The 12,020-nt window shown below is 36.3% G+C and overlaps 1 protein-coding gene across 5 annotated transcripts; it reads right to left on the bottom strand.

Annotated features, from left to right (window-relative positions):
* Positions 1–635: 635 nt before the first annotated feature.
* Positions 636–11,304, bottom strand: LOC109072483 (protein LSM14 homolog A-like). 5 transcript variants are annotated; one of them, XM_042744534.1, is made up of 11 exons: positions 10,988–11,304; positions 9,741–9,904; positions 9,525–9,657; positions 7,420–7,530; positions 6,278–6,454; positions 6,103–6,192; positions 5,411–5,602; positions 5,151–5,322; positions 3,681–3,710; positions 2,855–3,095; positions 636–1,332 (listed from the first exon to the last, which is right to left on the bottom strand). In XM_042744534.1, exons 1-11 carry the CDS (start codon positions 11,106–11,108, stop codon positions 1,312–1,314), a joined length of 1,452 nt encoding a protein of 483 aa, XP_042600468.1. In that variant the 5' UTR covers positions 11,109–11,304; the 3' UTR covers positions 636–1,311. The 5 variants fall into 5 exon arrangements, with proteins under 5 accessions (XP_042600468.1, XP_042600469.1, XP_042600467.1 ...); XM_042744535.1 differs by having other exon boundaries at positions 636–1,335; positions 6,103–6,186; XM_042744533.1 differs by having other exon boundaries at positions 636–1,335; positions 10,988–11,302.
* Positions 11,305–12,020: the final 716 nt, after the last annotated feature.

Genomic DNA, 12,020 nt, shown 5'->3' with positions numbered 1-12,020 from the left:
AATTCAGGATCTGATTACATTTACATTAAGTCATTTAGGAACTATTTGAAGCTGCGGTTTCGGGTGACGTTTTAGCTCATCACTAATATCCATCTAGCGCATATTTACATCGAAAAACGAATTAAAAGCAGCGGAGCTTTGTAAACAGCTCAGAGTAATCATGTCATCTCCATAAGAACGATATGATTGCCAGAACAAATTTACCGGGATTTTTCGCGATTTCAAAATAAAAGTGAGTTTGCATGTGGCCAAATATTACAATGTAATGGATTTAAACATCGTTTAATCATGCTGTAAAGTAAAACGTCACCAGGCCGTTGGCGCCCTCTGCAGGTATTTGTTATATTTGTTATTGTACTTTGTTTTTTTGTTAGTTTTTTGTTTGTTGTTTAATTGTAATTACTAGGCTTTATATTTTATTCGAGCCAATTATGATTGCCTCGTCGTTAGTTTATATATAAATAGTCACACTAAAGCCTGGTTTTCACTTGGGTCTATTTGTGTTACTAAAAATATCAGCTCAGATAATCAGATTACTTGATTACCAAAATAATCATTAGTTAAAGCCCTAGGTTAGTTAAAATAGTTCAAAGTACAACTGCATTGTTTTACTTTTTGTAATTAAAAGACAAATATTTTGTCATTGAAAATTTCTTTAAAATATTGTCTCGTTCTAGTGAACCAAGTATCTGTATTTTGTCTCATCTCGTGAGTTAAGTGTATTGTCAAACCCATAGTGTCATTAGATAAGCGGTGATATAGCTCATGATTTCAACGTGTATTATATAGCTTTCATTCTTCAGGTCAACCATATATTCATGAAAAAAAAACCCAGTGTGAATAAGGAAAGCAATAGCTTTGTCATAGTATCCTTTCAAATGTTAAAGTCGCCACAGTCATGTGCTGCCCCCCGCACTGCCCCCGGAAAAAAGTTCAGGCTCAGCATTTTTTTTTTGCTTTAACCCCTGCCTTCCTGTTTATTACGAAAGGAACTAAAGGTTGATGAAAAAATACCAAATAATAATAGTAATCATCATCATTCCACGGATGGCATCTTCCCTCCGAACGGATCGAATGCAGATCAAACGGTTCCAAAAAACAGCAAATGTTTTTTTTTTTCTTTTTCTAAAAAAGGAAGAAAGGAGAAAATAAACTCAAAGCTGTGTGTCCAGCTGAAGGCAGGCGTCGCCTGCGCTGGTGTTGAACAGAGAGAGACAGTTCCCGTTAGTCAGGAGTCGAAACCAAAGCGTTAATCTAGACGTGATGATCGGAGATTCTTGGCTGTTGGGATGATCTGGTCTTCAGGTTGGACTACGCTGCCACTTTATTCTCCTTCTGAAACAAACATCAAACACACACACAATAGAAAAGATGAATATATTAAAATGGCATTCGAATTTAGAGACAATCATTTGACTCATTCAATATTCAAAAATCAGACAAATAAGACAAAACGCCTAATCTCTAATTGCCTGATAACAACATAGTACCAACGCCAGTGTTATTTTAGTATCACTTATGTACTCTATTAGTAAATATCAATGTTTTGTTTTCATTTTTAGCAATTTTTATGAGCTTTTATGAACATATTACATACATAAACATTCATTTTTTCAATATTTATATCTGACCCTGGAGCACAAAAGCAGTCTTAAGTCTCTGGGGTATATTTGTAGCAATAGCCAAAATACATTGTATGGGTCAAAATTATCCATTTTTTTTTTAATGCCAAAATCATTAGGATATTAAGTAAAGATCATGTTACATGATGATTACATATTTAGTAAATTTCCTACTGTAAATATATCGAAACTTAATTTTTGATTAGTAATATGCATTGCTAAGGACTTAATTAGTTACTATAATTTAAATACTTTTCCCTTGAAAAAGTAAAGTAAGGGCTTACTCTTATTTTTTCTGTTTTATTTAATTACAGTTACTGTAATTGAACTTAATACTGTATAGACTGTAGAACATCTATATATAATACAATAGTGGATTTAACATCAAAATTTAAAGTCTAACCTTAAAATGCATGCTTTTATGTACCCATCTCACTTTAAAGACTTTGGTCAGTTAATAAGAATATTGGTAACATTTTAGTGTCCAATTCTCACTTTTAACTGGTTGGTAATTAGCATGAATATTACTGGGATATTAGCTGTTTATTATTACTTAAACGCATATTAATGTCTTATTCTGCAAGACTTAATTCTAAATCCTAAAACTTAACAACTACTTTACTAAGTATAAATAATTAGGAGTATATTGAGGCAAAAGTCATAGAATTGGATTCTAATCTAAAGTGTGGCCAGAATAATTTATGTAGTTATCTATTATTTTTGAAAGACTTAAAAGAACCATTTCATGTCTATACTCGTATCAATAACTTGTCGAGGTTGATATAGGACATTTTTAAATGGTTCTTTTAATTCTTTCAAATAAATAATAGATAACTACATAAATTATTCTGGCCACACTTCTCACTATTAACTGTGAAGATACTAACAGTTGTTAAAATATGTAATATGCCTATAAATAATATGAACATAACCTACTTAAGTACATTATGTATTATAACAAATACCTGCAGAGGGCGCCAACGGCCTGGCGATGCTTCACTTTAGCGTGATTCAAAGTTTACATCATGTAATTTTAATATTTGGCCACACATGCAAACTCAGAGCGAAGGTTTGAACTTTTATTTTGAAATCGTGATGTATGACAAATCACACAGGCTTAATAGAAATATGTTGATGTACTCTCCTGTGTTTGCATAGTTTTATAAATGATTTACGCCTTGTATGAACTCTGGAAAAGGGTCCAATAGTGAGGTAAGAGAGGAAGTACTAACCCTGTACTCAAAGTCAGAGAACTCTCGTCCTCCTCTGCCGCCTCTAAACCCGCCCCTGAATCCACCGCCGCCGCGGGAGGGCATGAACGAGCCCCTGCTAGCCGCTCGCCCGCGACCGCCACGGAAGCCCATGCCGCCACCTCTGCCCCGGAAACCCCCGCGTCCACGATTGTGACGCAGAGGAATACCGAACGTCTCTGAGTTCATCCTCCTCTCCTCCGCCCAGGTCTGCCTCCGCTCCCTGAGAGGAAAAACATCAAAAACACATCAGAAGATTCAATCCCAGAAATCACCTTTGACAGGATACCTGCCTGATCTGCAACATTTGTTTGTGACATTAATCCTGGAGTGAGCTACATCTGATTTTTTTTTTTTTTAAACTGCTTTTATAAGAAGCCATAGACAAATTTGACAAGATTTGTTGCAACCTAAAAATGTGCAATTTTTGTTGCTTTGGTTATATCATTTGATCAGGGGCCTGTTTCATAAAACAAGTTTAACAAATAAGCCAGGCTTATTTCAGTTAGTCTGACTTATTTCGTACCAAATCAACTGACAATAAGTCAGACTAACTTAGATAAGCCTGGCTTATTTGTTAAACTTGTTTTATGGAACAGGCCCCAGGTTTTCAATACTTTGTGACCAATTAATATAAACATTGTTTGTAATAACTGGTTACTTTTAAAATTATTTTAAGAAATCCCACTTTCTTATTTTAAGAAATAATCATGCACGACACCATCTGAATTACTTCAATATGATTCAGACTAGCTTCATAAACACATTAGCATGGCAGAACATTTACATAGAAGAAAAAAGACCGCACCTTCCAAAAGCACCTCCTGATTTCTCCTTTCTAGAAATGACAGAAGAGTGTATGGCTATTAGATGATTCATTCACAGTTCGAAATTTTACCACAACAAATTACTACACTTAAGGAAGAATTAATCACTCAAGAGCATTTACACCTTGTTTTCGAACTTGAACATTGTAGCGAGGTAATGTGTCAAATGTAGCATTACTGTACAGCTTACTACTGTTCAAAAAACCTACTGCTGAATATTACATACTGTACAGGTCAAAAGTTTGGAAACATTACTATTTTTAATGTTTTTGAAAGAAGTCTCTTCTGCTCATCAAGCGTGCATTTATTTGATCAATAAATACAGAAAAAACAGTAATATTGTGAAATATTATTACAACTTAAAATAATAGTTTTCTATTTGAATATACTTTAAAAAAATAATTTTATTCCTGTGATGCAAAGCTGAATTTTCAGCATCATTACTCCAGCCTTCAGTGTCACATGTCACATCCAGTCTATCACATGATCATTTAGAAATCTTTCTAATATTCTGATTTTATTATGAGTGTTGGAAACAGTTCTGCTGTCTAATATATTTGATGAATAAAAGGTTAAAAAGAACTGCATTTATTCAAAATAAAAACAAAATTCTAATAATATATATTCTAATAATATATTTTCTTTACTATCACTTTTTATCAATTTAACACATCCTTGCTGAATAAAAGTATTGAATTTTATTTAAAAAAAAAGAAAGAAAAAAAAATTCTGACCCCAAATTACTGACCAGTAGTGTATATTGTTATTACAAAATATTTATATTTTAAAAACATAGCTTTTTTTTTTTTTACTTTTTATTCATCAAAGTATCCTTAAAAAGCATCACATGTTCTGAAAAAATATTAAGCAGCAGAACTGTTTCCAACTTTGATAATGAATCATCATATTAGAATGATTTCTAAAGGATCATGTGATAATGATCCTAAAAATTCAGCTTTGCATCACAGAAATAAATGATAATTTAAAGTATAATAAATTTAAAAAACAATTATTTTAAATTGTAATAATATATCACAATATTACATTTTTTTGTGTGTTTTTGATCAAATAAATGCAGGCTTGATGAGCAGAAGAAACTTCTTTCAAAAACATTAAAAATAGTAATGTTTCCAAACTTTTGGTCTGTACTGTATATAATAAAAACATTTATTAGAAACGTCAAGCCAAAGGGAATTTAAAGCAGCTTGACGTTACCTTCTTTATATAAGCTGAAGCATATTAATTAAACTTCTTTATTTGGGCTCTGTTGTTCATTTTTAATATTTAATGTACCAAATGAAAGAGTTTGTTTCCTGAAGAAAGAGTCACATGCACCTGTAATACTTCCGAATGGAGAGTGAATTGCAGTCGAATCAAATGGTGAAATCTGTGCCAATAGCCGGCCCTAATGAACACACTAGAAACATCAGCGCAGATAAACGAGATCTGACCTGGAGTCGTCACAGGAGATGTTGTCGAAGAAGGACTTGGTTTTGTCATAGTAACAGTTGGGTCCCAGTGGATCCTCCTCATCAGCGTTGCCTTCACTGTTCTGGGTCTCCACACCGGAATCGGTCTTCTCCTCCCCGTTCAGAGTCTTCTCCGGTTTCTCACTCTTCTCATCTGCAGCACAGAGTGACTTTATAAATTAAACCTAATGATACATATTTCTGTTGATGTAGCATAGTAATAGAGTTTTCCCACACAGTACCTTTAATCTTGAGTTTGTTTTGGAACTCGCGGTCGATCTCCTCCTTGTTGAACTGGGCGTTGGCACTCTCAAAGTCAAAGTCTTTCTCAAATTTCATTGGTCCATCTCTACGCCCGTTAAACCTGCCCCGCCCACGCTGACCGCCGCCTCCGCCACCACTGCCCCGCCCCCTTCTCACTGGAGGAGCACCGCCTGGACAGACAAACAACTGGATCACGAATGCAGCTTATGGTCCTGATCATAACAATGTTTAAGTGACCCAAAAGCAGTCTGAAGTCTCTGGGGTATATTTGTAGCAATAGACAACAATACACTGAAAGGGTCAAAAATATCAATTTTTCTTTTATGCCAAAAATCATTAGGATATTAAGTAAAGATCATGTTCCATTAAGATATTATGTAAATGTCCTACCATAAATACACCAAAACTTAATTTTTGATTAGTGATATCCATTGCCAAGAACTTCAATTTGAACATTTAAAGGCGATTTTCTCAATATTTAAATTTTTTTTGCACCCTCAGATTCCAGATTTTCAAATAGTTGCATCTCATCCGAATATTGTCTGATACTAACAAACCATACATCAATGGAAAGATTATGTATCTCCATTTCAAAACAAATAGAGCCTTATGACTGGTCTTGTGGACCACGGTCACTAATGTCAACATATGTCTCAGTAAAGTGACTCACCACCAGAATGCCGTTTGTTTGGGTCTTTGCTATCAGGCCTGTTTGAGTCCGATTCTTGCCGAGGAACCTTCTGAACATCAGACGCTGTAGCTGAACAACAGAAATCACAATTAATGACTGCAGGTGGAAAAATTCACTTCTTCAGCTACATGTTTTCCGATGTCCTGATTCTCACCTTTCTGTTCCTGGTTTTCAGCAGATTTCTGGCTGCTGAGAGCGGGTCGGGTCGCTCCGGGGCTCCTCTGACTCACTGTACTGGTTGCAGCCGCAGGGGGAGGGACCGGGGCCGTCTGGACCCCGTGCTCCAGGGTCGGGGTCTTCCTCAAGGGCTCCAGAGATGGGCTGGAACGACCTGAAAGAGAGGACGCAATACAGACTCAAAAAAACACCACGACTGTGCGGGCAAGGGTTAAGTAATGAGAAATGCCAGAGCAGCTTTTTATCATTTAACACAGTGAACATCAGTTTAAGTTCATCCATTAGTTTTTAATTTGCTGAGAATTTACTCTGATGCGGATGAGTTGGTTTCACATTTAATCACTTGCTCGCCAATGGATCCTCTGCAAGATGTAAGAAACAAATCCATCAAGGCCGAAATACAATAGTGCATAATGCACTGAAAAGTCCATCCCCCGTTGTCCTCTCACATCAAAATCCACACACATATTTGTTTTAGACTGTTTTGGCTTGTAAAGGGTACTTGATCTGTGCAGATTTCTCTCCTGATTCAGATGAGAAAGTAGTACAGATAGAGGCATTTTAGCCGGAAACAAAAGTGGATTATTGTGATGTTTTTATCAGCTGTTTGGACTCTCATTCTGACGGCACCCATTCACTGCAGAGCATCCATTGCTGAGACACTGATGCAGTGCTACATTTCTCCAAACCTGATGAAGAAACAAACTCTTGGATGATCTGAGGGTGAGGACATTTTCAGAAAATGTTTGTTTTTGCCTGAACTATTATTTTAAGACAACATGAAACAACCACTATTTGCAATGCATTAAACTTCTGTAACGTGCATCACAGAAACAGAGCTGATGGGTTATGATTACTATAGTCAATACTGTATTATCTGTCTTGCATTGCTTACATCAACACAAAAGATATTTCAAGGATAGGCAAAGTTCTTGCAATGTAATGAAAACAAAGACCAGCTTTTATTATTTGGATTTCATGTTGTCTTCAAACTAAGACAAACTTCAGTTACTAACTAAGCTACTAACAGACCAGAGAAGAATGACACTCGACTGTGATCCTGCATAATCACGGACACGAAAGCCATTCTTCACACGTTAGCGTCGGTTCTCGGGTTACCTTCGGGCTTGGCAGCACTCAGCGTGCGAGAGTGAGGGGGAAGAGCAGAGCTCAGGGACAGAGGGGCAGTAGTGCTCGCCTCGCTACCGAACGCAGGACCTGAGCTGCTTCCTGTGAGGAGAGGAAGTGCACATCTTTAAGTGTGGGCTTTAACACATCACACACTCTGAGAACAAACCCTCATGTGAAGCTTCCGTACATGCTTTAAGATCCACCACTTGCTTAACCAATGCTCACTCAATATTTATTTAAACATACGGAAACATTTTCTCCAGGTAAGTGTTACTGTATTTGCACAAAAGAGCAATATCTCATCTAATAATGTAGCCGATGGCAACAGTAGTCAAGTTTTTAAGGCAGGACTCAATTTTCTCTGGTTCTTGGCACATATTATGTGCACATTCATTAATTCATATTATGTGCATTCATTGATACGCAAATATGCATTTGTGAATATTCTGTCTGTTTATCCAACAGTATTTATTCAAAAATGGCCAGCTATGCTCTTAACTTGGACTCTTTTCTATGCCATATCAGCAGTAACGGCCATTCAATGTTCCGTATTTAATTTTTTTTTGATGCTGTTTAAATATGCACCAGAACAGACATCTGAACATTGAATAAAGCCAGGTTGAAAATGATTTTGCTGATGTATTAAATGTTTTCACAGAGGGAATTTTGGATTATATCACTTGCATAAATCAGAAAAAAAAAGCAATAAAAAAAAGTGTTAACCATATTTTTTTGGACTAAAAATCCATGAATGATTTGTGAACAAAGCCCTGTGTAAAAACCTTATATATAGAGAGAGGAGCAAAACTCTAAAGTGCTGCTGATGTGGAGAAAAGAATAGCCTTGTTTTGAAAGAACAGCGTTAATGATATTAACTGTAATTGAAATCTGCAGATGCAAATAGATTTTGATTTAATTGAAGTTTATTGCCACATCAGCCTCACAGGCTTTTTCATGGCAAACAAAGATTACACATTAGAAAAACAATACAGTGGTACAAAATACAAATGTTAAATAAAAGATTCTTTAAATTTACTTTTGAATGAAGTTGTAAAAGTTTTTCTGGGTTCATCTTACAAAACAAGTCCTGATGATAATATTTGATGTTTAATATTGGGCAGACCAAGACCACAATATTGACATTTTTGTGCAGATGCAAACAGATAAAGTGCAATAGATGTGTATTTCTAATGATTCTCTCCATGTTACGGAAGCAGAATGGCTCAAAACTGACTTGTGCATGGTTTTGCCTGTAGCGTCTTGCCTTACAGCACATCAGAGATTAGTTTGATATTTGGCAAAAATTTGGAGAATTTATTTTGTTTGTGTATTCTAGGGATGTAACGATTCACTCATGATTCGATTCACAATTATAATTTTTTTTTTTTACAAAAAGATTTAAGACAAATAAATTAAACTTGTCCTTTTAATTGCTTGGACAAAATGCTGCACATTTCTTTGTGGAATTGAAATAGTTTTTTATTTTATTTTTCTAATATAGCACTTACATATCATTGCTCTTTTGTTGGTTTTGATTGCTTCTATTGTCCTTATTTGTCAGTAGCTTTGGCTAAAAGCATCTGCTAAATGACTAAATGTAAATATAATGTAAATGTAAATACCGCTGTAAACAAAGCACCTACGAACACTGCAGCAGGCGGCGCTTAAAGCGTTTCCTTGGTTACCGCTGTAAACAAACACTTATGAACACTGCAGCAGGTGGAGCTTAAAGCGTTTCCTTGGTTACCGCTGTAAACAAAGCGCTTATGAACGCTGCAGCAGGTGGCGCTTAAAGCTTGTCCTTGGTTACCGCCGTAAACAAAGCAGCGCTGCAGTTATGAACTTTAATATGCATTATACAGAGGCAAGCTGAAAAGAAAAAACACCATCTAAACTTTTCTAAAGACAGTAAGTTCCCCTCAGACATGCATTTATATAAACACCTACCCCTAAATGAATCGCGTTTTGTTTAGCATCTCAACCGATTTGAATCGATTTTCAATCGGCTCACGGTTAATCGTTACATCCCTAGTGTATTCTCTTCTAAACACCATCTCCAATGCTGGACGCTACGAGAGCGAGTGTGGACTCACCACCCGCGACCGCCGCTCCGAACGGCTGGGGTACCAGCGGACTGGAGCTGAACTGGTTGTACGGGGCCCGACTGAAGGGGGCGTACGACTGGAAGGAAGGAGCCGTGGGGCCGGCGCTGGATGCCAGAGAGGACTGCGCACAAACACAAGAACGAAACGGGTCAATATTCACTCCGCCGTCTGCTCTACAGACACACCTGAACGCGTGAAGCTCACCTGCACGATGGCGGGATCCTGAGGAAGGTTGCAGGTGGGTTTGGGCGGCTCGCACACCGTCAGGTCTTTGATGTCACTTCCTCTGAATATGATGTACTCAAAGACATCATCTCGAGGTGGGATCGGTCTGTCCGTGGGACGGTCCTCAGTGCCAAAGGACTTCACTAGAGGAGAAAAAAAAAACACAAAAATCACAAAACAAGCAATGTTAGTCATTATTCTCACCCCTCACACACGTTTTTTTTTTCTAGGTGTTAAGTGTGTGTTTACTTTATATCTGTGTATCTGTATTTGATTTTGGCCAGATCTAAACATAAATTAGGTAAGTGCTGTTCTCAGTGTATTAAAACTCTCTTTGTGTCTAAACATAGCAGTCATAAGTGTCACAGGTATATTTGTAGCAATAGACAACAATACATTGCATTGGTCAAAATTATCCATTTTTCTTTTATGCCAAAAATCATTAGGATATTAAGTAAAGATCATGTTCCATGAAGATATTTTTTTAAATTTCCTACCATAAATATATCAAAACTTAATTTTTGATTAGTAATATGCATTGCTAAGAACTTCATTTGAACAACTTTAAAGATGATTTTCTCAATATTTAGTTTTTTTTTTTTGCACCCTCAGACTTCAGATTTTCAAATAGTTATATCTCGGCCAAATATAGTTTTATCCTAACAAACCATACATTTAGTCATTTAGCAGACACTTTTATATGCAAGTGCTATAACAAGTCTCAGTTAGCTTAATTATTTTATTTTATACAATAAATAAAAAGATAACAGACAGCATAGAAAAAGAATAGAGCGAGCTACTGTTAGAGGTCTTTTTTGTGCTTTTTGTTAATTGCATAATAAATAAAAAGAAAACAAATAGATAGAATACAAAAAGAATAGAGAAGCTAGTGTTAGTTTTTTTTTTAGTAAATGAATAGAGTGCAAGTTTTTTTATTTTTAAGAATAGAATTAGAACAGAAAGTGCTAGAGTTAGAGATGCAAGATGCGTTTTATTGTTGTTGTTATTATTATTATTATTATGTGCTTATTTATTCAGCTTTCAGATGATGTAAAAATCTCATTTTCACAAAATTGACATTTATGACTGGTTTTGTGCTCCAGCGTCACATATTTGCATATACAGTGTGTGTATATTTAGCCAGGGCTACGAGATAATCCTCTCCTGTTAGTTCTCTGTAGGTGTGTGCATATAGTGTAGATTTTGAGTGTGTTTATAGTACGAACCTTTAGCCAGAGCTACAGTGCTGTTCTCAGTGTCGATGGTGTATAAAACTCCCTCATATCGGATCTCGGCCTTTGAGATCAGACTGATCTTGCTGCCGATGTAAGGCGTCCCTCCGCTCATCTTTCGACTGCTTCCGGCTGCTCGACTGCTCTGATCTTCCTTGCGTTAAGGTTTTATCGCACTGGATGGTGTTTTTTGGTAGTTCGACGTAGATGGTAGTTTTCTCTCAGCCCGGATTTAGCACGATATGGCCGAATTCATTTTCCTCCGCACTGAATCGAGATGCATGCTGGGAAACGCGCCTCCCCCCCCCCACGCTGGTATCGCGAGACTTCGTACAACTCCAGTTACATTGGGAGTTATGTAAATGCGATTTAACGCCGTGGGAAGTAAATAAAGGCGAATTTTGAATTAGATATCAATAAAGGTTTTACTTAAATGGCTATAAAGAGAGTATTATAGATTGTGCATGTTTAGTTTAATGTTAATTGTTTTATTGTAAAACAATAAAGCCTGAAATGCCGCCACATTAACAGCTATTGCAAGTATTCGAAATATATTATAATTTAATATTTCTTATTAAAGCCTGTAAAACTTCAATATGTCATGACTGTTCAGAATGAATGCTGAGGCATTTCGTGGTTGCACAATTACATATCTGGCATGTCAGATTATAAACAGCGAAACTGAATGATTGTTTTATCATAAATACACTGTACAGTGAAACATCAGAGCAATAACTACACACGGCACGATTTAAAGATTCATAATGTTATTCCAAGTATAGGCTACTGAATTCACATGCTCTGTGAGACTATCAGATACTTCCATGAGACCTCTACACCAGAAATTAATTTCTAATATATGCTTGATGTCTATTTACATTGAAATTTCGTCGTCTTTAGGAACGTTTCGGAACCTTCTGGCAAGACTGTCCTTAAACGAACGTTGAATGTTCTGAAAACGTTAGCACAATTTAGACATCGTTTTCTGCTAAAACGTTTTAGTTGGACGTTCGTCTTTTTTAAATGT

Source organism: Cyprinus carpio, chromosome B18 (genome assembly GCF_018340385.1).
Source record: "Cyprinus carpio isolate SPL01 chromosome B18, ASM1834038v1, whole genome shotgun sequence".
NCBI classification, from domain to species: Eukaryota; Metazoa; Chordata; class Actinopteri; order Cypriniformes; family Cyprinidae; genus Cyprinus; species Cyprinus carpio.
Note: the sequence above shows the minus strand (reverse complement) of the source record. Positions and strands in the feature narration are given on the sequence as shown.

Bases quoted from the DNA above. Each gene is read 5' to 3' on its own strand.
- LOC109072483 (XM_042744533.1), bottom strand. From the start codon at position 11,108: ATGAGCGGAGGGACGCCTTACATCGGCAGCAAGATCAGTCTGATCTCA. The intron at 7,531-9,524 runs GTGAGTCCACAC...CTCTCCTCACAG, and splicing joins CGGAGCGGCGGTCGCGGGTG to GAAGCAGCTCAGGTCCTGCG. The intron at 1,336-2,854 runs GTTAGTACTTCC...TGTTTGTTTCAG, and splicing joins TCTCTGACTTTGAGTACAGG to AAGGAGAATAAAGTGGCAGC.